The 27,302-nt window shown below is 39.1% G+C and overlaps 1 protein-coding gene across 1 annotated transcript in view; it reads left to right on the top strand.

Annotated features, from left to right (window-relative positions):
- Morc1 (MORC family CW-type zinc finger 1) overlaps positions 1-27,302 on the top strand; it is a 172,805-nt gene that overhangs the window by 13,106 nt on the left and 132,397 nt on the right. Inside the window, exons 4-8 of the mRNA XM_034515577.2 lie at positions 1,653-1,721; positions 4,696-4,786; positions 5,388-5,496; positions 7,694-7,853; positions 14,984-15,089. Of these exons, the coding sequence (XP_034371468.1) occupies positions 1,653-1,721; positions 4,696-4,786; positions 5,388-5,496; positions 7,694-7,853; positions 14,984-15,089 (535 nt within the window). The remainder of the gene's footprint in view (positions 1-1,652; positions 1,722-4,695; positions 4,787-5,387; positions 5,497-7,693; positions 7,854-14,983; positions 15,090-27,302) is intronic.

Consider the following 27,302-nt stretch of genomic DNA (forward strand, 5'->3'; position numbering starts at 1 on the left):
TGTTTTGAAAGAAGTGTAGTTTTGGGTCTGCTGGCTTCTATAAGTTATTATATTTTAAAATCTTCAAATTTAGCCGTGGCTACTGTATATTGCAGCCAAGGCTAAGCAACATCCTGAGCCAGGTGTATCTTAGTTCTGGGTGACGAAGAATAATGAGGAATGGCTCTTAGCATGAGAACAAAATCAAATTACTATGAATCTACCCCCCTCCCCCAATTAGTTTTATGGTTTGAATGTGGTTTGTCTTCTGAAAGTTCCTGTCTTAGACACTTTGACCTTTCTGGATGATGGGACTTTGACGGTCAAGCCAAATGGGAGATGATCAGAGCACTGGAGATCTTGTCCTCGAAAGAGATTAATGTTGTTGTAATAAGTAGAGTGTGATGAAATTTGACTCTCAGCTTCTGGCTTTTTGACCTGCCAGGTCTCATTGTATCACATGCTCTTGCGTGCAGCCTTCCCACTGGCCTTTGGTATACCATGAAGCCCTTACAGAGCCGAGCAGAAAATGGCACCATAATCTTAGACCTGCAGCATTGTGAGATAAATAAATATTTTCCTCCTTACAAATTATCCAGCCTCAAGTATTTTAGTATAATAACAAAAGTGGGTAGATACAACCAGGTGCATCTTTTAGATATTTATTCTTTGCAGTCTTGACATTGCCTCAACTTTAGATGTGAATTCTATTTGAATTTTGAGTTCATAGGTTGATTTAAATATGCTAAAAAGCAAAAGAAAAGATGTGTATGGTAGTTGGAGGACTAGTGATGATAATGGTGACCAGGTATGGAAGGAGGAAATATTTGGGTGCTGGATGTGTTCTCTGCTTGGATTGTGATATTTTCACACATATATTAAAATTAACCAAATCATATGCTCTAAGCATATGTTATTTGTTGTGCATATATGTTATTCATCAGTTGCACTATTACTAAAAACGGAAATGTGTCCTTTTTCATATCTAGCTGTTGAAATTATTTTCAGAGCCGGTTTACAGACTTGGCACCGAAATCAGTTTCATTAGTTTTAGTTACACCTCTAACACTGTAAATGGGGAATTAGGTTATGTAATTTAATGGCGTCTCTTCATCATCAGAATTGACTTCAAATGACTTTTACCCCTTTTCAGAAACCAAAAGCATCATCAAGAAGCAAATATTTGCTGCTACAAAGAAACACTCACCGAAGGCTCCCAGAGGAGTTAACTACTTAGAAGGGAGCCTGATGAACTTAATAAGACCAGCCCTGATCTATTATAGAATTACGGTGTTGTTGGAAGGGCGTAAGGGATGATCAGGTTGATAGAGAGATCCTGGGGGTCAGTTATCTTTTTCCCCTCTCCCAGGGGACAGTTACCTGGAGTTTAAAGGACCAATCCAGGTCCTGAGCAGGGCCTGTCCTACTGTCTGCATAGGTTGTTCACCTTCAGATGTTGCATGTTAATTTAAATCTGTTTTGCTGTGTGATTGTTTCCCTCCCATGGTTTCTTAGGAACTTATAGCCAAGATTCCATTTGGAGCCCATCTCTATTGTGTACCTGGGGCTCCATGCCTGCCATGGAGGAGGACAAATCATTACGGGAGCAGCGTGATTTTCTGATGAACAAATTAAGCCCAATATTTGTTAGGAATAACTGCTTTCTCTTACAGTGGATAATGAAACACTACAGGGAGGATTCATGTTGTGTTTCCTGGATGATGGATGTGGCATGAGCCCTGGTAAGTTAATTATCTAAGATACCTAACTGGCTATGGAAGGATGTAGTCTGCAAACCCAGAAAATAAAAATAAATTGAACTATCTATTCCAAACAGAGATATGGAGCAATTAGGGCAGATAGATTGCAGACAAACTTGTTTTGAAAAAGATTTTTTTTTTTTTAGGTTTAAATATTCTAACTGACAAACTAAATTCATTGTAACCACCTAAACCAAGACACAAAATGACTATACCTACTATACCTTCTATAATCAGGGCATGTGAATGACAAATCATACAAATTGTAAGACAAACGAATCTAGGCAGGAATAGGCTACAAATAGTAACTTAACAGACTCAGAGTTCTTTTTCTTGCTCATCTTTTACCTCAGTTGCAGGAGCCCTGAGGCAATTTCCAGTGCCTTTAGGCTATTATTAATTTTTTGCATAACCTTGAGAGAGAGGTTGTTTTTCCTTGTTTTTAGCCCTTTGTGGGTCTTTTTCCTCGTCTTCTTCAAAGGCTTAGTTTCTTTTACTGAATGTTCCCATCATAGCAAATACATCCACAATGTATTTTAGGATTTATCTTTGTCTATTTAAGGGTAACCCCCAGTCAGCAAGCATATCACGGGCGCACAGTGCAGACTCCAGGCAACTGAAATGGTGTTTCCTCTGATCCTGGCTGTGTTTTCTTTTGGATCTAATCTGGACTTCTTAGGATGCTTTATGTATCTTAAGCTAAGGTTCTGACCACTCTGCTTAAAAACAAATGGCAATGGAGTTGAAGCAGACTGGTTAGGCATACACACGAGAAAAGGGTGACCGTCTTATGGAGAGAGACTGAGAACAAGGAAAGCAGTTAACTTCCCTTAGCTTTGATGTCACCTCTTGCTCCCAATAGCCACTGGGCAAGTTTAGAAAATGTCCTACTGTCCCACTCAGCTGCTTGTTCATATTTTGTTTGGATAGTTTTTCCTGGTCTCTTTTAATTAAAGTGGTGATTTTTTTGAGTGTTTCAGTATGAGGTGGTAACGAGGCTGTAGGAAGCCACAGTGAAAAATGTCTCTATTTGCATCTAGCCTGAGTTACAGGTTCATTTTCCTGGGTTGTTTGTTTGTTTTGAGACAGGCTTTCATGATTAATGATTGATGTGCTCCTGCCCAGACCATTGGGAGTCATGCCTCCCTTAGGCTTGTGGGCCTGGATGGTCTGAGAATGTAAGATGAGCAAGCCAGTAAAAAGCTCTTCCCCAAGGCCTCTACTCCAGCTCCTGTCTCCAGATTCCTGCCTTAGTTCCTGTCCTCGTTGTCTTTGATGATGGACTGGTGTGGAAGTGTGAGTGACATAAAACCCCACCCTCACCATACCCACCAAGTTGCTTTGTGTGATGGTGCTTTATCACAGCAATAGCAACCCTAGCTAAGACAGTTGGAAATCAAGTCATGCATTAGAAAGAATTTATCTTTGATGACATTTGTCCATGGTTTAAATTGAGCATCTTGACCCATAGATGATGGCTATAGCAGTTTCCAGGATGGTTTTGTCCTTCATTATTCTACAGTCTTCCACATCAAAGGCATCTTCACTATCTTGCTTGACTTTATCTTTGGTTTTTTGTTGTTATTGTTTATTCTTTTGAGACTGTTTCATTGTGTAGTCCTTACTGGGCTGGAATTCACTATTGAGACCAGGCTCTGTACCTTTAAAGTTAGCATGAACCAACCCAGAATAGATGCTCAGTTCAAATACTACACAGTGAAAATGTTGTTTCCTGTGGTCAGAGTTTTGATGTCAATGATATTACCACTTTTCTGGTGAAAACCCTCAGTGAGTGCTTCAGATTAGGGTTTAGGGGTCAGAGCCCTTCCCTCCAAGGTCAGCGTCTCTTAGTCTTGCACCCAGCACCATCCACTGCTTGGAACTTCTCTTGGAGTACTCGCTTTCCTGCTTATAGAACTCCAGCCATACCTGGTGGTACCCTCCTCATTCCACTCCAGGGCTGACCTCCTTCAGTGATACTACCTAGTCATTCCATCCTAAGGACACACCTCTTTGCTTCTCTGTCACATCCCCCCTTCCCTCACTTAATCCTCTAGGACATGATCTTGTATTTTTTTTCTCTTTTTCCATCTACTGCACTAATACTGATTTTAATATCTTCCTGTAAGTGTGTTGTAAATGTGAAGTAGAAAATGCATGTGAGGCATATAACCTTCCTAACACATATGAAACTGTCAATAAGTGCTGGCTAATATTGTCATGGATTTACTCCCATATGAAAACATGTGACCAAATGTCTTTAGCTTCAGATTAACAGGGTGTTAGTGGCCTTTAAATATCTTGTACCATGTGATGCTGAACTATAACATGACTGTACCCAGATTGACACAGGACTCAGCATGCACTTAGCAGGCCAACAGGAAGAACACTCACTGTTGGAAGATCACATAGTCTGAGTTCCCAGTATTCCACATGCGTTAGAGAGATGAGAACAACCAGTCTGCAAGTCTGGAGACAATCTTCCTACATAGGCAGCAGCATAGAAATCTCTCTGTCCTTAGTGTCACATGGACCAGAACCAGGACCAACACCGTGAGAGAGTTACTAGCTAGCAGACAACAGCAACATTTACATTAACACTTATTATGCTCAAGGTGGAGTGTGAAGCAGTTCATACATATATCAGCTTATTTAATTTGTTTTCCATCTTTGTTGCTATGGTGGTGTTAGCCCTTTTCCTTTAGAAACAAGGAAACTTGGGCTCACAATTTTAAACTATACTCAAAGTTACATGGTTGTGTCTGTCTGACCTTCAGTACATCACCATGAGGATCTTTGTGAGCCTGTGTCATGACACCAGTCCCTGTCTGTGAACTGTCTCAAAAGCTATGGACTTGTCTTAGTCTTTTGAAGCATGGACAGAAGTCTGACAGCTGTACTCAGTGCTGACATCAGACTCTCCCTAACTACCTTAAGAATTTTTTGTTGATTACAGATGAAGCTTCAGACATCATTTACTTTGGAACATCCAAGAAACGGTTGTCAACCTTGAAGTTCATCGGGCAGTATGGCAATGGGCTTAAGAGGTGAGAATTGTTTCCCCTTAAGTTATATATTATTTGCTGATACTGAAAACAATACGCAAGCAATTTTTTTTAACAACCTGGCACTAGTGGCTGAGTTTCAGGGTCCACCTAAACTCATTTTGGAATATTTATACCCATAATTGACTCAGCTCTTTGCAACATTAAGAAGCTTTTCCTGTAGAACAAGTTGAGTCTTTCTTTCACAGGCATCCAAAAGCAATCCAGTTTCGCTGGGTCTTTACATTCTCTTGTTTCTCAAAGCATATTTAAGCATCGGTGTGGTATCTGCATCTTTCATTAGTTTGCTTCAATGTATGTGGCACATGTGTGGTTCCATCCATGGCCTGGTAATTGTTCTTTTGTGCCTTGGCTGGAACTTCTCTCAGGCAGCTGTGTCTCAAGCAAAAGTGTCAGGCTGGATATGCTAAAATTCATCTGTTCTACTCTGAGAAGTAAAAGAATATTTGTGCACTCCTGGGGATGAGTCAAGCAGATGGGTTATGGAAAAGAACAGCCTGTTACAGTAAACAAAATCATGCCCCTTGCTTCTTCTCTATTGGTGTCTGTCTGTAAACCACTGTGTTCCCCATTTCTAATATAGCGGCTCCATGAGAATTGGCAAAGACTGTATTCTTTTCACAAAGAAGGAAGAGACCATGACCTGTCTGTTCTTCTCTCAGACTTTCTGTGAAAAAGAAGGTCTCACTGAGGTAAGAGATGGGGCTTTCTTTCCATTTCCATGGCAACGGTGCAATTTTCATTTACCCTCTTGGGAGGTGAAGGAGGCTGTAACTCCTTGCAGATTATGACTTAGAAATTTGGGCATATGTTTGAGGAATGGACAGAAGGTGTCTGTGTATACTGGGGTCACCAGAGGCCTTTTTGGAGAACTTAATTTTGTTCTTCTTGTGTCTGAATTTCCCAGAATAAGAAGCTGTCTCTGCCACAGCAATATTTCTTGGAGAAGCCTTCAGAGACCTTTCTGCTGTTTTGTGACACACACAGTTTATCAGTTTTTAAATAAATAAACTGTTGGGTCCAAAGACTTAGAACACATTCTGTAAAAAAACTAAATGCAAAAGAGACTTAAATCGCTAATTCTAGTGACCACATTGTCATCTCTTAGCCGAACTTCAGACAGTGTGTTAATTTACAGTGTTTGAGTTCTGTTATGAATGTCAATTGTAATCTAACACACTATATGCCCATTACAAATACTATCTGCTTAGTAATGGTTAGATTCTGTGGATGGAAAAAAAAAACACAGCTAAAGACTGTCACCAATAAAATGTTTTCAGCCTCATCACAAGGTAAGTCAGACACTCAGCAATTGGTTAAATAACAAAACTGGAGCGTTGCAGGAAAAAATGCTGCTCGGTGAGCATGTGTGGTTGTTATTGCCAAAATGTCAAATAGCAGCAGTGTGGAAGGAGAGATTAGAGAGCCTTGAGTGGCCAGTGAGTTTTCTGCAGTCAGTATGACGTGTATCTGAGCAGGCTGGTCTGTGAAGATGGGTTTGGGTTTGAACAGTGTGGCAGTGGAATCCTGTTGCAGAGGTTGTGTTTGGACCACAGCAACAACCTTTTATCACAAAGGACCTTATACACACACAGACACACATACACACACACACACACACACACACACACACACACACACACGCAGAGTCACGTGATACCACGTTACCTTAGAGTACATCACCAATTATTCCATGCTTGTTTTTCTTTCATTTTCCTTTTGTCTTATCCAGAATGAACAATTACTTACTGTGCTTACTGCGGTCACTGGTAATGTGCTCAGTTTTCCACGTTTGTTATCATTTGGTTCACCGCAGTCTCACACTACAGTCAGGTCCATCTTTTCCACTCGGCTGTTGAGCCCTCCCCTTCCTGTGGCTCATGCCTCTGCCTCCCAAGGGGGTTGGCATTCATTTCCCTTCATCCTGTGTGTCAACCTCCCCCAACCTCTCTGATGTCAGCTTTCAGGTTCTAAATCTCGTGTGTGGGAGTGTGTGTGTGTGTGTGTGTGTGTGTGTTGCTCCCTTTTGATATAATATACTGTATACTTGACTCCTGAGCCAGAAAGCAAGTGAGATTCTCTATGCCCAAACATCTTCTCAACCTACCTTTACCTCAGCTTATTTAAAATAATTACTCCGACACAGGAACTCATTAAGTTGCCAAGGTTGGCCTTGAATTTGTGACACCTCTACCTTCTGAGTAGAGGGTTTATAGGCATGTATCATCAAGGCCAATTTACGCTGAAGGTTTTAACAATTTTCTCTTGAGATTTTTGTCTTCTTGAAATTTGATGGCTTCTGTTTCCACGGATTTTTAAAAAACTTTTTTCTATGTATCATAGCAGAAGCTTTTAAAAAGACCTTTTAGTTTATTCTTCAAGAATTTTCCACAATATATTTTGATCCTATTCATTTGCCTCACCTTAAACTCCTCTGAGATTCTCCCCTGACTCCCTGCCCCCCCCACCTTCATGTTATCTATCATATCAGAGGGGTTTTATGCCTAAATCCCAAATACTTCGAACCTACTGAAAGTACTGAGATTGTGGGCAGGGATCGGCAGCTGGAGTACTTTAATCTAACCAGCTGTTTTATTGGGGGAACTCTACTTATTTTCATTTATTTTTATTTGTGTACATGTGTGTTCATGTGTGTGTGTGTGCCTGTTGTGCAACCATGGCATGTGTATTGTTTCTTTCATTCCACCTTGTGCGTCATCTCAGGGGTTGAGCTCAAGGCTTGTTGACAAGTTCCCCACTGAGCCATTTCAGCAGCTCTGACAATGGAAATTAAAAAAAAAAAAACAATTCTGAGTAAACACACACACACACACACACACACACCTGTGTGTATATTTCATAATATGTTGTTGTGTTTTTAAAAACTAGGTTGTAGTTCCAATACCTTCATGGCTAACAAGAACAAGAGAGAGTATCACAGATGACCCGCAGAAGTTCTTTACAGAATTGTCCATCATTTACAAATACTCTCCATTTAAGACTGAGGCTGAATTGATGCAGCAGTTTGATATGATCCACGGGAGATGTGGTAAGGCTACCAGAAGAAAAACGTTTGATTGAGGCATTTCTTTTTATACTTTTAAGCATCAATGATTTCAGGTGTAGTATCACATGAGGGCAGCCATTTGTTTTATCCATAGGAGTGTTATCTTGAAAGAATCTAGATATGATTTATTGTAAATTCTTGACACAAAGAGAAAGGTTCAGGTTCGTCGCATCTTCCGAGTTCATGTGATGCTGTGTTGCTGAGAGAGTTAGCAGTGATGAGAGGATGCGATAGTGCACTCCCGTCTGGGGAGTGTGGAGTAAGCAAACCTTTGTCTGCACTCTTCTTCCAGGATGACAAATCTTTCTTTTGTTTCCTTCTGGTGCCTTTGTTTCCTTCATTTTCTTCATTTCTTCTCTTGATGTCTAGACTGCACTAGTTACTGGAAATTTCCTTGTGTCGGTCTTTCTCTAGACATTCCCTATTTACATTTCTAGGAACATAAACAAGAAGTTTGCGTTAGAGGAAGCCACATGAGCTTTGCCTGTTCTTAGCAGTGTTTTGGCTAATATTCATAGAAAGCTTTTGATAATCTTATTTCCAACTTGGTGTGCTTTATTTCTGAGATACCTTCTATAACCCATGGCATCATAATATTTTAAAAATATTTTTACTTCTTTCCTTCTGTCACTGTGAAAAAAATGGTGGTGATTAAATTGGCATGTACATATTAGCATAAATATCATAACCTTACTGTTTTCGGTTAGACTGTGAAGTAACAGTTTTCAGGTATCTTCAGATGTGTCCTTACTTTTCCTTCTCATCCTTTCCCCCTTTGCGTGGCCTTCACTGTGTAGCAGCTGGTCTCTTTCAATCCCTGAGTTATTTCCATGCCTGCTTCTATTATAATCTCTGCCTTCTCTGCTCCCTTAATATCTCTTCCTCCCATCAGAATTTTATTTTCATGTTACCACTTCACATACATAAATACTTGTATATCCACACAAATATATAGTGCTAAGTATGGGACCTTCAGATGAAGGAAATCAAGAAAGACTTTACATCTTAATGATCATTTAGTCCCTTAGATGACTTCTAATTATAAAACTCATAAATATTAGTAAAGTGGTTTTTATTTTTCCTTATTTTATTATGCTTATGAGTTCCATTGGATAGATTAGGAAAATGAGGGTTTTGTTAGTTTTATACATGTATATCTGGTTTTATGGTCATTTTCCATTCCCCATTACCATATCTTGTCTTTCTCTTACTGCTGTGAGTTTCCTTCTTCTCAACTAGTCCTGCCTACTTTTATATCTTTGCTTGTGAGTGGAGCCCTAAAGGTCACTCTACTTCAGTGGTTGATCTAGGATTTAAAAACAGGCATTTTGCCTGCAAACTTCTCTTTCATAGCCCCTATGCTGTTCTCCCTACTAAAAGAAGTGTAATGAATTTTTTTTTAATTTCTGTGAAACTCACATTAGCCTCCATATTGTAAACAGTGTTGTGAATAGTTTGGACATTTTCGGTTAATAATGCCTTGGAGCAGGAGCCAACAAGTCATAGCCATAGGCCAAGTTTGGCACCTTGTATTTTTTTTTTATATATATTCTTTATTTTAAAAAATAAAATATAATAATATAAAATGAAAAACCATTGTATTGAAGTTAAACAAGACAAGCAATCAAAAAATAAAAGAGACCCAAGAAAAGGTACAAGCATCATAAAACCCACTCATTTACACATTCAGAAGTCCCATAAAAATACTAAACTGAAAGTCATAGTATATATGACGTGGAGGACCTGTTGCAGACTTGTATAGGCCCTGTGCATGCTACTTCAGTCTCTGTGAGTTCACATTGGCTTTGCTCAGTTGTTTTAAAGGGCTTTGTTCTCCTGGTGTCCTCTATCTCTCTGTATTCCCAACTTCTTCTCCTCTTCCTTTCCTTTCTCCTCCCACCTTAGTTCCTCCTACAGACCAGTGCTATTGGGTTTTATCCTAGGACTCTGGGCTATCTAGTCTTTGCTTCTTGGTTACCAAAGCAGTGTCAGGTATGAATTCAATGTCATGGAGTGGACCTTACGTCAAATCAGATATCGATCGGCTAGACTCCCATAAGGTTTGTGTTGCCATTGCTCTAGCCTATCTTGCGGGAAAGACAGAGTATAGATCATAAGTTTTATGGTTGGGCTGGTGTTATTTTTACTTTTCTGTTTTAGTAGTCTGCAGAATACCTTCCTGTGTCATAGACACCAGAACATTGGAATGAAGGTTCTATGTAGGCAGCAACTTGACCTCTTCATGTTCAATGCGTTGTGTGGGTGTTGTCTTCAGCAATGGGGCCTTGCAGTCAGATTATAGAAAACAACTTACTGTCTTGGCAACAGTCTGGGTTGTATGGGGATTTCTGTGGGATCACTTTGTCCACCAACACCACTGAATAAAACCCAGTCCCACTTCTGGAAGCTTTATTTGGTGACAAGAGATTTCCAGTAGGGATTCTGTCTCCTTCATTATTTGGAGACTTCATTAGGATCACCTGGTATATTATAGGAAGTTTCCAGTGCACTGTTTCCACTCTGTCCCTCAAATGCTCCTCAGATGCTCTTCAGCTCTAGCTGTCTCTGCTCTTATTCCCTCCCTCAATCCCATGTCCTCTCCCCATTCCCACCTGTTCTTGTCCTCCTGTTTCTAATCCACATACAAAGTCTATTTTATTTTCCCCTTCCAGGGAGATCCATGTGTCACCCTTAGTCCCTTCCTCTATGCCTAATATCTCTGGGTATATGGATTGTAGCATGGTTTTCATTTATTTAATGGCTAATATCCAGATATAAGTGAATACATATACCATATTTATGTTTCTGAGTCTGGGTTACCTCACTTAGAATTATTTATTTTCACTTCCATCCATTTGCCTGCAAATTTCATGATGTCAGTTTTAAAAAAGAGATGAGTTATATACATTTTGTAAATGTACCACATTTTCTTTATGCATTCTTCTGTTGGAGGATATCTAAGGTTTTTTTTTTTTTTTTTTTTTTTCTGATTTCTGGCTATTATGAAAAGAACAAGAGCGAACATGGTTGAGCAAGGGTCCTTATGGTAGGATGAGGTGTCCTTTGGACATATGACCAAGAGTGATGTAGCTGGCTTTTGAGGTAGATGGATTCTCATCTTTCTGAGGAACCACCATACCAATTTCCAATACCAATTTTGATGGGGACTGCATTGAATTTGTAGTGTCTGTACAAAGTTTAACTCCTACCAACAATAGAAGAGTGTTCTGTGTGCTTCACATCATCACCAGCATGAGCTCTCTCTTGTATTATTGATCTTAGCCTTTCTGGCAACTGTAAGATGATATCTCAAAGTAGTTTTGATTTGCATTTCCCTGATGGTTAAGCTAAGTACTCTAAGTACAGTTCTTAGAATGTTTCTCAGCTATTTGAGTTTTCTCTTTTGAGAATTCTCTGTTTAGATATGTACCCCATTTTTAAATTGAGTTATTTGGTTTCTTGATAACAAGTTTTTTGAGTTCTTCATATTATTTAGCCCTCTAGTAGATATGGAATTGGTAAAAACCTTTCTCTACTCTTTAAGTTGTTGCTTTGTTCAAATGCTGGTATCGTTTATCATGTAGAAGCTTTTCAGTTACATGAGGTCCCATTGATTAATTGTTGATCTTAGTGCCTGTGTTAGCAGTGTTCTGTTCAGGATGTTGTCTCCTGTATCAGTGAGCTCCAGGCTGTTTCTCACTTTCTTTTCTATAAGGTTTAGTGTACCTGGTTATATGTTCAGTTTTTTGACCCATTTGTAGGAGAGTTTTGTGTAGCATGATAAATATGGATGTATTGGCATTCTTCTACATCCAGTTTGACCAGCAGCATTTGTGGAAGATGTTGTCATTTTTCTAGAGTGTATTTCTTGATTTTTTTTTTTTTTGGTCAAAAACTTCAAAAACTAGGCATCTGTAGGTGTGTGGATTTATTCTGGGTCTTCAGTTTGATTCCTTTGATTAACATCTCTGTTTTTCTAACAATACCATACTGTTTTTATTACCGTGACTTTGTAGTATAACTGGAGACCAGGAATGGTAAGACTTTTCATGGTTTCTTTATTGTTCAGGATTATTTTAGCTACCTGGATTTTAGTTATCCTTGGTTTTAATTTTTTCTTACGAAGCTTAGAATTGTCTTTTGAAGATTTGTGAAGAATTGTGTTGGAATTTTGATAGGGACTGCATTGAATTTGTAGATCACATTTGACCATTTTTACTATATTAATCCTACCAATTAATTACATGGAAACTCTTTCCATCATCTGATATCTTTCTCATTTTCTCTCTTTAAATACTTGAAGCTTTTATCACACATGTCTTTAACATGCTTGGATAGAATTACCCCAAGATATTTTATATTGTTTAAGGCTATTATGAAAAGCGTTGTTTCCACAATTTCTTTCTCAATCTGTCATTTGTATTTAGTAGAACTACTGATTTTTGATGGTTAATCTTGTATCCAGCCACTTTGCTGAAGGTGTTTATCTGCTGTAGGAGCTCCTTAGTAATATATCATTAATATTCTATATTGTCATAACTTCTTCGTTTCTAACTAGTATCTCCTTGAACTCCCTCAATTTTCTTATTGCTCTAGTTAAGACTTAAAGTGCTATATTGAATAGGTATGGAGAACAGTGGACAACCTTGTCTTGTTTCTGATTTTAGTAGAATTGCATTGAGTTTCTCTTCACTTAAGTTTATATTGGTTATGGGCTTGCTGTAAACTGCCTTTATTGTGTTGAGATATGTCCCACGAATCCCTGGGTTTTCATGGTTGTAGTTAACTTTCTTTGGTTGGAGTTTTTCTCCTAGCACCTTTTGTAGGGCTCGGTTTATAGATAAATATTGCTTATATTTTGATTTATAATGAAGTATTTTTTTTCATTTATAGTGTATGAGAGTTTTGCTGGGTATAATAGTCTAGGCTGAAATCTGTGGTCTCTTTTAGAGTCTGCAGCACATATATTCAGAACTTTCTGGCTTTTAAACTCTCCATTGAGAAGCTGGGTGTAATTCTGATAGGTCTGCCTTTATATGTGACTTGGTCTTTTTTCTTTGTAGCTTTTCATATTCTTTCTTTGCTCTGTATACTCAACATTTTGATTATTATATGCCAAGCAAATTTTCTTTTCTGGTTCAATCTACTTGTTGTTCTGTATGCTTCTTGTACTTTGATAGGCCTCTTTTTCTTTAACTTCAGAAAATTTTCTTTGTCCTCTATTCCTATTATTTTTGGATTTGATCTTTTCATAGTGTCACAGATTGGATTTTTTGGGGGTGTGTTTTTAGACTTCACATTTTCTTTGACTAATGTATTTTTTCTCTCACATCTTTTAATTCCTGAGATTCTTTCTCTCATCTTCTGTAATATGTTGATGATACTTGCCTCTGTAGTTTCTATTTAAATTCCCCAAATTTTCATTTTCAAAATTTCCCCAGTTTGTGTTTTCTTCTTGATTCTACTTCCATCTTAAGATCTTGAACAGTTTTATTCACTTCTTTGCTCTGTCTGTGTTCTCCTGGGTTTCTTTAGGGCTTTATTAATTTTCTCTTTAAGGACCTCTATCATCTTCACACAGGCTGTTTATAGATCTTTTTTATTGGGCTTCATCTATTTTGGAATAATCAGTGCTCACTGTGGCAGGGTAGCTGGGTTCCAGTGGAGACATATATTCCTGGATGTTATAGATTGCATTTTTATGCTGACATATAGTCATTTGGGATTGGGGTGATTATACATCTGGGTAATGATATCTGGTTTTGTCTCTGTTGCCTGTGTGTTTTTAAATTTGGTTCATGCTTCCTCCCTTGATGTCAGTAGACTGTGGGGGCTATGTGCTACCAGGAAATAAATTTTTCGTTGACCTGTTTTTCTCAGACAGTTTAGCTGGTGTGTGCCTAGTGAATGCTTGCTGGTGTTGGAGGCTGGAATGATGGGATGAGTTTTGGGGAATGAAAGCTGGGGGAGAAGATATCTGTGGTTTGTTGGATAGGGAGTCAGAGAGAAAAGGGAGACTGCAGTGAGTGTGGCTCTGCCATTAGCTTACTTGTATCACCAGGATAGATGATCTTAGGATTAGTTAGTGTGGGCTGCCTGCTTGGGTCTGAGACCAAGGGTAGAGATGTTACAAGGGGAATATCTGTGTGGTACTCATAGGAGATGGGAATAGGGAGACAGGGAAGGCTTCCCTGGGTGTTCTGATGCAGAGCTGGGGTTGAGGCTAGGGGATTGGATCTCAGGGAATGGAGCAAGAAGAGAATATCTGCAGGTAGCCTATCTGGTTTCTTGGCACTCTGTACTATCAATCACATTTTATTGGAACATGTCTGCATTTATTCCTTTATGTCTTTTCTTTATCTGTTTTCATGGTACAACAGTGACCATGTTGAGTTGTGAGTAGCTATGATAGTGACAATACGGACTATAAAACCTAAAATATTTACTGATTGACTTATACAGAAGTTTGTCAGTGCCAGCTCTAGAATAAAAAACCAACACTCAGTACAGTGTTTAAACTAATTTTTTCTCATATGCATTGGTTTCAGTTTTACCAGTGAGAGCTTCACTTGCAATACAAACTTGGCTCAGGTACCTAGCAATTGTCATAATGTAAACTATGAAAAGTCCGCCAACATTTGAAAGACTGACAGTAGATTGAATATATGTAGAGCCGTGTGTTGTGGAAGTACAGCAGTCTCAGATGATAGTATAATTTCCCATTAGGCATGGCTTGCATTTTATCCAAATGTGTTTTGCTGAAGTAAAAAAAAAAAATTTGGTCTAGAGCAGCAATCCTCAGCCTGTGTGTTCCAACCCCTTTGGGTGGGGGGGCTGAATAACTCTTTCACAGAGGTCACATATCAGATATCTTGCATAGCATATTATGTTATGATTCATGACAGTAGGAGAATTATAGTTGTAAAGAAACAATAAAAATAAACTTATGTTACCACAATACGAGGAACTGCATTAAAGGGTCACAGCATTAGGAATGTTGAGAACCACTGCTCTAGAGTCTGCTGTATTCTACGGTTGGAGTGATTAGAAATGTCTAGAATTCAGTGTACTTGAACTGACAAGTCAGTGTTTCCTTTTTTCTTTTTTTAAAGGAACTTTGCTGATTATTTATAACCTGAAGCTACTGCTTAGTGGAGAACCAGAGTTGGATGTTACAACTGACAAAGAAGATATACTGATGGCTGAGGCTCTGGAGGAGTGAGTACTTGTGTATTGGAGGGCATCCTTTCCCCCTGGCCCTGGGCTGGAGCTGGGAGCACTGCTTTCCAGCCATAGACACAAGGCCCCTAACAGTACCACTGCGACAATTCATTTTATACCAACTAGAGAAGGAAATTAGGCCAGACAGGTGGTCCCTGCAAAACATGCTCCAACCTCCAGTGATCTGGGTAGCTTTTTAAATAGGCCTCATTAATACTTCATATTCAGACTCTCTAGATATCAAGGCTGGAAAATAATACAGTCCAGATGTTTCTCAGGTGACACGATGCCAGAAAATTTGGAGATCACGGGGTAATGAGATGTTCCTTAACAGTGTATCCCTCTTTCACATATACTACAACAAACAACACCTGAGTTCATTCTTAGCACAAATCAATGAAAGCGAGCAGATATGATTGGGCCTGTAGATAGCGTAGGGAGCAAAGAAGAGTATTTTCACCAAAAGTGAAAAGAATATGGCGAGAAGTCAACTACAGCGTTTGTCTGCTCAAGGTGGCCTGGTGTGAACTCCCCTTGTTTATGTAATAAACAAATCAGTTAGGATAATCATTCTTATCTATTACAGACCTGAGGTAAACAGAATGAGAAGATACTGAGAGAAAGTACATATGGAGTCTAAGTGAGGTTGCTGTAAAGTAACTTACCTAGGCTTTCAGTAACATATCAAGGGCCATGCGGCTTCTCAGTGTCAGACTAAAAGGGACTTCGAATGCAACCTAAGGGGTTGGAGAGTTGCTTCTGTGACTAGGACGGCTTCCAGAGGAGCTGAGTTTTATTCCTAGCACCCTAGTTGGGCACTCACAATTGTCTATGTCTCTGGCTCCAGAACATCCAATGCTTTCTTCTGACTTCACCAGACAGACAGACAGACACACACACACACACACACACACACACTGCTTTCTTCTGATTTTACCACACACACACACACACACACGCACGCACACACGCACGCACGCACGCACGCACGCACGCACGCACGCACGCACGCACGCACATATATATACAGCCATATACAGAGTCAATGTATAGCACATAAATCAAAATTAAGTCCTTTAAAAAACAAAGTAACAGAGTAATTTACTATAATTCAATTTGTTTTCTGTATTGTTACCTAGTCTAATCTTAAATTTCTTACTAGCTATGTTAAGTCAAAGGAAAAACATGAAAATGATTTTAGTATTGTTTTATTTAATCTGATATATACAAAATAATTCAATTTCAATCTCAATATGAAAAATAAAGATATGTTTCCTGTTCTCTCTCTCTCTCATTCTCTCTCTCTCTTTCTTTGCCACCCGCCCCCCTCATCTTTGATGCCAGAGTGTGTTTTAGACATATAGCACACAGGAATTTGGAGTGGTGTCCAGTAGCAGCAGTAGCTACTGTACTCAGCACAATGGTTTTAGGCTGATGTCGTGACTCACAAACATCAGCTTAGCAGATCATTAGCATCATTTCCTTTAACTTTGAGGTGAAACTTAGAAAGTCTCATCTAGCTTTTTGTTTGAAATACATACTTTTTGGATTATCTTTGTAATTTTTCCATTTTATATTTTTCTCATTTTTTTAACATAAGGAATTCTGAATAAACAGAAATAGGGAGGATTTTGTTCATTTAGAAAACTGCATCCAGCCTAATTGCTGTAGTGCGGGAAGCCCCTTGCCAGCATTAATATGCCAATATCAGGATGGAGGCCAGAGTTGTTACTGGCACCTCCATTACATTCTCCACACTTCCCACCGCCCCTGCCCTTCTGTTTAACAGTTGGTTCCAGAACTGATATTTCATGCTATTTAAAAGCTTTGAATATGCATTTTCAAATAGCTATCTGTCAGAGTGCCTTGGCATTTCAACATTAATGTCAGAAAACAGTACATTATTAGAGGAATAATTTGTCAGCTTAAGTTGAGGGAGAAAGTTCTCACTGTTTCCAGATTGTGTAATGATGCCTGAAGCTTCTCAAGACATTTATGCAGTCAATTACAAAATAAAGAAAATGAATCAGACCTAGGACATCATATAGTTTTGAGTAGGGAAATTGACACTTTTTATTTATTTACTCATTCATACATATGAAAAATACCAAAGATGTTTTCTGTTCTCTTTCTTACCCCCTCCTCCTTTTTCTCTCATCTTTGACACCGGAGTATGTTTTACACCTACTTCACACAGGATTTCAGAGTGGTATGCAGTAGCAGCAGTCGCCAGTAGTCATTCACTCATTCATTCATTTATTCACTTTACATTTTGATTGCTGCCCCCTGTCCTGGTCCCTCCCTCCCACAAGCTCCTTCCCCAACCTCCCTCCCCTTCTCCTCTGAGAGGTGGTAGCCCTTCTTGGGTATCCCCCCATCCTGGCACTTCAAGTCTCTGCAAGGCTGAGTAAACCCTCCCCCTCTGAGGCCAGATAAGGCAGTTCAATTAAGGGAGCATATTCCACAGAAAGCCAACAGCTTTAGGGATAGCCCTCACTCCAGTTGTTGGAGGACCCACATGAAGATAAAACTGCACATCTGCTACATCTGTGCAGAGGGTCTAGGTCCAGCCCATGTATGTTCTTCAGTTGGTTCAGTCTCTGAGAGCCCTAAGGGTCTATGTTAGGTGATTCTTTTGGTCTTCCTGTGACGTTTCTATCTCCTTCAGGGCCCTCAGTTCGTCCATCTCTTCCATAAGAGTCTCTAAGCTTCATCTAATGTTTGGCTGTGGGTCTCTGCATCTGTTTTAGTCAGCTGCTGATGGAACAAACCTCTGAAAGGAAGTTATTTGAGGCTCTTGTCTGCAAGCATAACAGAGTATCATAAATAGTGCCGGCGATTGGTGCTTTTTCATGGCATGGGTCTCAAGTTGGGCTGGTTGGCCACATACTCAGTCTGTGCTCCATCCCTTTCCCTGTATTTCTTGTTGACAGGATAAATTTTGGGTCAGAAGTTTTGTGGATGGGTTGGTGTTCCTATCACTCCAATGGGGTTTCTGCCTGGCTACAGGAGGTGGCCTCTTCAGGGTCCATAGTTCCACTGCTGTGATTTTCAGTTAAGGTCACTCCTGGGAACCTCTCCTCCCCAAGTCTCTAGCAAGTCCTCGAGATGTCCTCTCTGTCACCCGCAATTTTCATTCATTCTCCTGGCCCTCTGGCACTCTATCCTGTCTCTTCTGACACCTGATCCTGAAGCTCCCCCATTCCCCTCCTCATCCCCTCTCCCATCCAGTTCCCTCCCTCCATCTGCCTCCTATGACAATTTTATTTCTTTTTCTAAGTGAGGTTCAGGCATATTTGTTTGGGCCTGCCTTCTTGTTAAGCTTCTGTGGGTATCCTGTACTTTATGGCTAGTATCCACTTATAAGTGAGTATGTACCATGCATGTCTTTTTGGATCTGGGTTACTTTACTCAGGAAGATATTCTCATACTCCATCCATTTAGCTGCAAATTTCATGATGTCTTAATTTTTAATGGTGGAATAGTAAGTATTTCATTGTGTAGAGGTACCACATTTTCTTTATCCATTCTTCAGTTGAGGGACATCTAGGTTGTTTCTAGTTTCTGGATATTATGAATAAAGCTGCTATGAATATACTTGAGCAAGTGTCCATATGGTATAGTGGAACATCTTTTGGGTATATGCTCAGGAGTGGTTTTGAGGTAGAAGTATTAATGATTTTCTGAGAAACTGCCAAATTGATTTCCAAAGTGGTTGTACAAGTTTGCATTCCCATCAGCAATGGAGGAGTGTTCTCCTTGCTCCACATCCTCACCAGCCTGTGCTGTCACTTGAGTTTTGCTCTTAGCCATTCTGGCAGGTGTAAGATGGAATCTCAGGGTCATTTTGATTTGCATTTCCCTGATGACTAAGGACTTTGAACATTTCTTTAGGTCCTTCTTGGCCATTCAAGATTCCTCTGCTGAGAACTCTCTGTTTAGCTCTGTACACCATTTTTTAAATAGGGTTATTTGGGTTTTTGATGTCTAATTTTGTGAGTTTATGTATTTTAGGGATGGTGAAGATCCTTTGCAATCCGTAGGCTATCATTTTGTCCTATTGACAGTGTTCTTTGCTTTACAGGAGCTTTTTGGTTTCATGAAAATTATTTATCAATTGTTAATCTTAGAGCCGTAGCTATTGGTGTTCTGTTCTGGAAGTTGTCTCCTGTACCAATGAGTTCAAGGCTCTTTTTCACTTTTTGTTCTATTAGATTTAGTGTATCCAATTTTATATCGAGGTCTTTGATCCACTTGGACATGACTATTGTGCAGGATGGTAGATATGGATCTATTTGCATTCTTCCTCATGCAGACTTCCAGTTAGACCAGCAACATTTGTTGAAGATGGTTTCTTTCCATTGTATGGTTTTGCCACCTTTGTCAAAAATGAAGTGTGTAGGTTTATTTCAAGGTCTCCTATTTGATTCCATTGACGAACCAGTGTGTTTTATACTAATACCACGAAGCTTTTATTACTATTGCTCTGTAGTACAGTTTGAGGTAAGGATGGATATACCTCCAGAAGTTCTTTTATTGTTCAGGATTAGTTTAACTATCCTGGGCTTTTTGTTTTTCCACATAAAATTGAGAACTTGTCTTTCAAGGTTTGTAAATAGTTGTGTTGGAATTTTCTAGGGAATTGCATTGAATCTGTAGATTGTTTTGGATAAGATGGTCATTTTCACTATGTTAATCTTACCCATCCATGAGCATGGGAGATCTTCTCATTCTCTGATATTTTCTTCAATTTCTTTGTTCAGTGATTTGAAGTTCTTGTCATGTAGATCTTTCACTCACTTGGATAGATTTATACCCAGATATTTTATATTATTTGTGACTACTGCAAAGAATGTTGTTTCCCTAATTTCTTACTTGGCCTGTTTATCATTTGTATAAAGAGGGCTATTGATTTTTCTGAGTTAATTTCTATCCAGCCACTTTGCTAAAGGTGTTTATCAGCTGTAGGAGTTCTCAGGTAGAATTTCTGGGGTCTGTTATATATATTATCATATCATCTGCAAATAGCTCTATGTTGATACTTGAACCATGTATTTTGTATTTTTCCTTTATAAGCTTGTATGCTTGTTCAAAATGCTTTTCATGAGACTTAACCAAAGAGCAAAGTCTCTGCTGGGCTTTTTAGAGACTTTCTTTGTCAATACAATTAATATAAATCTCTTTACCTTAGCCTCAGGTAGACTCTTCAGACAAGGGCAAAAAGCAGCCACATTCTTCACCAAAATACCACAAAAAGAGTCTCTAGGCTACATAATTTTTCACTGAAACCTCTCTGGACAGGTCTGCACAGTTTAAATCACTCTCAGCAACAAAGTCTTCCATATTCTTAATAGAATAGCTCATTAATCCCCCACTTAAAGGATTCTACTGCTTTCCAAATCCAAAGTCCCCAGTTCCACATTCTTCCAAAGAAAAACACAATCAGGCCCATCACAGCAATACCCCAGTCCCCGATTAGCTTCTGTCTTTGTTAATGTTTTTTGCTGCTGTGAACAGACACCATGACCAATGCAACTCTTATAGGATAGCATTTGATTGGGACTGGCTTACAGGTTCCAAGGTTCAGTCCATTATCATTAAGGTGGGAGGATGGTAGCATCTAGAGGTTCAGTCCATTATTATCAAAGTGAGAGCATGGCAGCATCCAGGCAGGCATGGTGCAGGAGGATATGAGGGTTCTACGTCTTGTTCTGAAGGCAAATAGGAGAAAACTCTTCCAGGCAACTAGGACAAGGGTTATTAAAACCTATGCCCACAGTGACACACCTCTGAGTCCAACAAGGCCACACCCAATAGTGTCACTCCCTGGGCCAAGCATATACAAACCATCATACCCTCAATCAGCTGGAGTCTGAGGAAGCAGCAAGAAAACTGCAGCACATCACCAGAGGTTTTTTTGGTGCATTTTTCTCCATGGAGTCCAGACAAATGCAGCTCAACTGCAATGTAGGGCATACCAATACTTACATGTTGTTAGCAAAGAATCCTTTATCACGTGTCCTTTCACTTGGTTGCTTTAACAGAACATCTTTCTTTTCATCTGTGTCTGCTTTAGCTAAATGTTCCTTCAAGAGTCTGCCTTAGCCTTTCACCTGTGTCCACTTCAATTTAACATTTCTTCATGTGTTTGCCCCAACAAATCATCATCCAACCAACTTCCCAAAGAACCCTTAAGTTTCCATTCCAGTTTAGTTTACTTCATTTTTATATGTTTAAGACAAAATCTCACGTAGCCCAAGTTGGTCTTCGCCTTACTATGTACTTGATGATGACCTTGAACTCAAATTTCTCCTCCTTCCACCTCCCAAGTTCTAGGATTGTGAGAATGCACCACTAGGCCTGGCTTTCCATTTTTATGCATTATAAAATTGGTTGTGAAATTTTTAAGAAAACAGAAAACTTACATATGATAGTTGATTTTTTAGCATTGGATTCTATTGTATTACAGTCTTATTTTTCGTTATAAGATCGACACACTGATAATAAACTGCATTGGTAAGCCAGGATGTGGTGTTGCTAAGATAGATTTTATAATGATTTTCTGCACTCATACAGTAGTTTCTGAGAGTCTACATTGACTTGAATTGCCACACTACATATCTACATCTGAACCTATAGATAACAGCATTGGTACCAGCATGGCATGTTATTTACACATGCCAAAATGAACATACTTATGCTGATACTCTTCCACTTTTCTGAATGATTTTTTCCTTGTTTTCTTTAAAAATCTAACCCCCTTGAGTATCTTCTGTTTAGCTTACTTTGCATCTCTTTGTTTTGAGTTATTTTCTTAAATTTTCTACCCAAGTAGACAATTACTCAGTCAAACTGTCTGAATGTTTGTGTTGTATTTGTGACTATTTCACACTGATTTTCAGTGTAGGAATCTACATCTTTGTCGTTTTTGCTGTAGGCTGGGTGTGCAGTAGCAGTGAGGTGGCAGCAGGCCTTGTTCCAGGATGACACTATGACAAGAGGCAGGTGGATCCCCAGAGCCGAATGGCAAGCCTGTCTTGCCAATTAGCTGTTACCATGTTCCGTGAGAGACTGTCTCAAAAACAAACCCACCCATGTACTTTCTTTTGGTCTCTCTCAAATTTATGACCTTCATATAGCATTACATGTGTAGGTATATGTACATGTCTTCATAACTGTGAATAGAGATTATTAAGAGAGAAAAGGAATTAGATACAAGTTCCAGGTGATGTGCAGAGAATGGGCTGTACTTGTAGAACAAGAGTTGTGCTAGAGTATAGTTATGTTATAACTCATGCAATGTGCTTTGAAAGAAAGGAGGCTTGAAAATAACTTCATAGGAATTAGGGAGATAGTTCACTTGGCAGAGTGTCTGCTGCACACACATAAAATGTGGGTTTGGATTCCCAGCCCTGTGTAATAAAGCTAGTGATCGGAGCACAGATGTAGAACACTACCACTTGGGGGACGGGAGTCAGGTAGATCCTCAGAGCCAAATGGCCAGACTGTCTTGCCAATTTCCTGTTACAGGTTCAGTGAGAGACTGTCTCAAAAACAAACAAACAAACAAACAAACAAACAAACAAACAGGCACAGTACCTAGAGGAGGCTACCTGACTTGTATACACTACTCATAATGGCCTGTGCCCTACTATAAAGGCTACACTTCCATATACACTACCCATAATGGCCTGTGCCCTACTATGTGGATCATTAATCAAGAAATGCCCCACAGGCTTGCCTACAGGCCGGTTTTACAGAGGCATTCTCTCAGTTGAGGTTCCCTCATCTCAGATGACTTTATCTTGTGTCAAGTTGGAAAAAAACATAGCCAGCACACACCAGTGCTGGGGCACTGGGCATACACTACCATGCCCACCTTTGCAACTTGAATCTTGGAATATATCCTGTTTTTCAGTATATGTCAGTTTAGATTAGACCTAGTTTATCATTTTTTTCTTCTTAATTCTTTATTTTGAGATATCTTTCCAGAAACATAAATCCGTTTTCTCCTGTTCCCAGTAATAGTTTTTGAGAACAGTTAGAATTCTCTGTGATGTGTATGACCAAGTCTAGGTTTCATGACTTTCACAGACTTTTGTTATATACGTTTCCAAGTAATAAGTAACATCCTGTTTCTGGCTTATACAACTTCTTAAGTGAACCTTTTGTTAAAATTCAGTATCACTACAAACCAGCTGAAACTTTGTTTCAGTTCTATCCGAAACCAGCCTTTCTATACTGATGTCTTTCTTTTTTCTCTTTTTAAATTATCAAATTATAATTTTTACTTTTTAACCCAGGGGTTATAAACACAAGAATGCAGGATGTGGGAAAGGGGATGACACAGGAGCATAGGTGTTCAGGGGGAGTACAGATATCTTTCAGAACAGGGTATCAGCTGGGTGAAGGTTCAGGGGACAGGTCACTATGACTCTGTCTATGAGTCACTTGTCTTTATCTAAGCTGGTACTATCTGCCAAGGCTGCCTATTTACAAGGTCTGTGACTACTCAGGCTGGTAGATTTCCACAAAAGCTGCCTGTTTACAATAGCTTATAGCCATACTGATGTCTTTCTGATTATCCCTTCTTCCTATGTCTTATACCACAGCCTTAGTGCTTTTGGTTTGTTTGTTTGGCCTAACGCTTATAAGCAGCCAGTATTAGACCATTCTGGTGGTGCTAGCATTTTATGTAATACCTATTTACTGTGCCCTGGCTATGCGTAGGCTGACATTTCACATGTCTTGTATCCGATTTTTATTTTTACTTTCTTCATTTATTTTGTTATTTTTGTTCTGCCGTATTTTTCTCTTCCCCGTTCGAAAAACATAGTTGTGGTTTTGTTTCTCCAAGGAAGAACCTTTTATCTTATCCCAAAGGTTTGCAAATGAGCTGTTCTGTTGTATTATTTTTCTGGTTTGTTTTATATTTAATAGACATGCCTAAACTTGAGATTCTATTATCTAACTGTAGAGTTGATTTTCTATTGATGTCATTTCAGATGCATTGCAGTGGCCTCACGTCCTTGTCTAGGATTTGGAATTATAGTTGCACATTTTTACAGTGTTTAGCAAATCATGTATAAACAATTATTTTAGCTTAATTACACTATTTATTCTAAATTCCTCTGCATCTTCCACATGATTTTCTCTCTTCTTGGATTTATTGTTCATTTTCTGGGCTTCATTTTCTGGGCTAGGTCCTTAAATGACTATTTCATTGTTTGTTAGAAGTAAACTTTTGGACATATATTATTCCTAAATGTGTTCTTTTTTTTTCTCACTATAAAATTTATTTAAATGAAAATGTTGCCTCAAAAATAGCATGCCCTAAAAGTTAACTTCTTATTTTCACTTTCTGGGCCCTAGTTATTGAAAAATGTCATGCAGATATAATTGTATTTTCATATTCTCTCTCTCTCTCTCTCTCTCTCTCTCTCTCTCTCTCTCTCTCTCTCTTACTAATTATCCCTGGCTGGCATGGATCTTGCTACATAGACTAGGCTGGCCTTCAGCTCAGGGAAGCGCCTGTCTCTGCTTTCCAAGTGCTGGCATTGAAGAAATATACTACCATTAGCAGCAATTATTCAGCTTTTTGTAAATCATCATTTCCTCCTCCACCTTAGGTAGCTTTAATCCTTTTCTCTGGACCTTTTATAATTTTCACTATATATCACCTGTGGGTCAAATCCTCATTTTATACTTAGTACTCAGTTTCTTCACAGTGGTTTCACCCTCCAGAAAGATTCACATGCACACAGTCAATAATGCTCTGGTTGCACACCCAGTTATGTCTACCTTCATTATTGTAACATGCCTTCCATTGTCACCTCAGTCTCTCTACATCTACCCATGGTTCTCTAAATCTGACCCTGATGCCTAAATAGCTACCAGACCAATCTTTTTAAACCTTTAATAAAACAATACACAAAGTCTTCTATGGTATTCCATTATACTCCAACAGAATGCTTGATTGTTCTGCAGTTGTCTGGCAGACAACCTAGATGCCAGGATCTGTCATGTCAGCCCCAACTCCTAGGCTCTCAGGCCCCACAAATAGTATCCTGAGTTTCACCAGAAGACTATATGCATGCTTACTCTGACAACCTGATTTTATGTCTTTGTTTTCAAGAAAATGATTCCTCTGCCTAATAGCCTGGGCTGCCAGTAGAGACATTAGGGTTAATTGGATGTCTAGGAGCTGTTGGCTGCCTAATGCCATATAATTTATTCTATGTATAATGATAGACAGGATCAGAAAATGGGGCCACTAGATCATTAAATCCAGATCTGTATGAATGAGTTGAAGTGATGCAAGTTTATGTGTACATAGGTGGTTATAGAGAGCTGTTGTTCTGGTGACCAGTTGTCTATGGTTCTAAACTTCTGTGTTCCTTTGTATAAAACACTGCTACACAGCGTCTAGTGTATGTGAATGTCATGAGGCTAAAAGAGGTGCGGCACATGATGCGTGGAAGATCTCAGTGCTGTTTGCTTCCACTCTCACATTCCATTTCTCCCCACCGCTCTTCTTTCTGGCATTTGTTATAATGCCATTAGTTTGTACAATAGGAAACTAAGCTGGTGTCTGGTACACATCGGGCAACAAATAGATTAGATTCAAGTGACTAATGAAAATGCTATTGTTTGCACGATTCTCTAAGCATATGGTAGGTTCTGTAGTAGGAAGGCAGTGAGAAGCCTTAGTCATAGCTTCTACTGCCCTCCATCCCTGAAGATCAATGGAGATCCATATGATGTGAGAGTGATGTTGTTACAATTGGAGTCTCTTCCATTTCAAACTCTGGAGGTCTAATCACCTCTAAGACATCTTTTACTGATGCTTTGGGCTTTGTTTGTTTTGATCACGTGATCTATTGCAGCTGCTCTACTTTACATTCAGATTTCTTGTTCTCATCATATTACCTTCAGTGACTTAGTATATTGTAAACATTATAAATTAAATGTCCTGGATATGTAGGACACTGAGTGAAAGCATTGATCCCAGAAAAAGAAAATAAGGCTTGTGGAATTGACTGTCCTTATTAAGCCCTGCTTTTTCTTTAGAACCCATCAGTACCAAGGCTCTTGGGACTGGAGAATGCCATCCCCACTTGCTTCCAGAATGATGTACAGAAATAGAGTGAGAATATAATGTACAGAAATAGAGTGAGAATTTTGTCCTATGTCATATTATGAAATTAGGTGCCACATTGCCAGCAGTTTTTTAAATTGGCAATCATTGGGCAGCATTCCATAATGACCCTAGTTTATATCTTAACCAAACTGGCTGGAACACATCACTGCTACAGCTCCAGACTGTTCTTACCTGCTACTGACATCCTGTGGTAATCACAAAAGAAGCTCTTTCATTACCCCATATAGCTTAGGACTTTTCTTTGAAGTTACCTCTTGTAGTTGACATTTCTCTTAGGTATAATCTACAAGCTAACATTCAGTGAGTCTGTTCAAAGTTCAGAATTTACACTAGTTAATCTTCATAGAGTCTTTTGTGTGCACGATAATAGACTTCATTAATGTCAAGTATAATAACCCGTCTGTTTTAAGGGAACACAATTTTGTTTGTCATATATAACTATTTTATACATAACATATGACACTTCTGAGGTACTGTAAAAAGAATCAGCTTGATGTTGTACCTGGAATTCAGAGCCTATGTCCCAGCCATAGACTATATAAAGTACCTTGGTCTTTTTTTTTTTCTGTTGCTATACTAGAATATATAAGGATGGGTTATTTATTGAGACTAGGTTTACTTAACTCAAGGCTCTGGAAGCTGAGAGATCTCAGACCATGGGATTATATCTGGTAAAGGTCTACTTTCTGTTGGGATCTTTCTACTGCTCTCCAAAGCATCAGATGATACCACAGTCAGAGACACAGAGCTGAGAGGACCACACAGTGAGAGAGACAGAGACAAAGGTACTTTTATAACAAACCTGCACTGGAGATAACCACTAACATATTAAGCCATTAATATATGAATATATGAATTGATTTAATGACTTAGTTTTCTCTTATAGTTCCCATGGGGTTGTACTTTTTAATGTGGACTTTAAGTTTTAACATGGATTTTTATGGGGACATTTATCCTATAGCACAAGAGTAGCTCAGTTGATGGCTTGGAAGGGAGTCTGTTGTCTGGGTTCCTTTGTGGCTATACATAGGAGTTAGCCTTCTCAGATA

The sequence above is a fragment of the Arvicanthis niloticus genome, chromosome 12 (genome assembly GCF_011762505.2).
Source record: "Arvicanthis niloticus isolate mArvNil1 chromosome 12, mArvNil1.pat.X, whole genome shotgun sequence".
NCBI classification, from domain to species: domain Eukaryota; kingdom Metazoa; phylum Chordata; class Mammalia; order Rodentia; family Muridae; genus Arvicanthis; species Arvicanthis niloticus.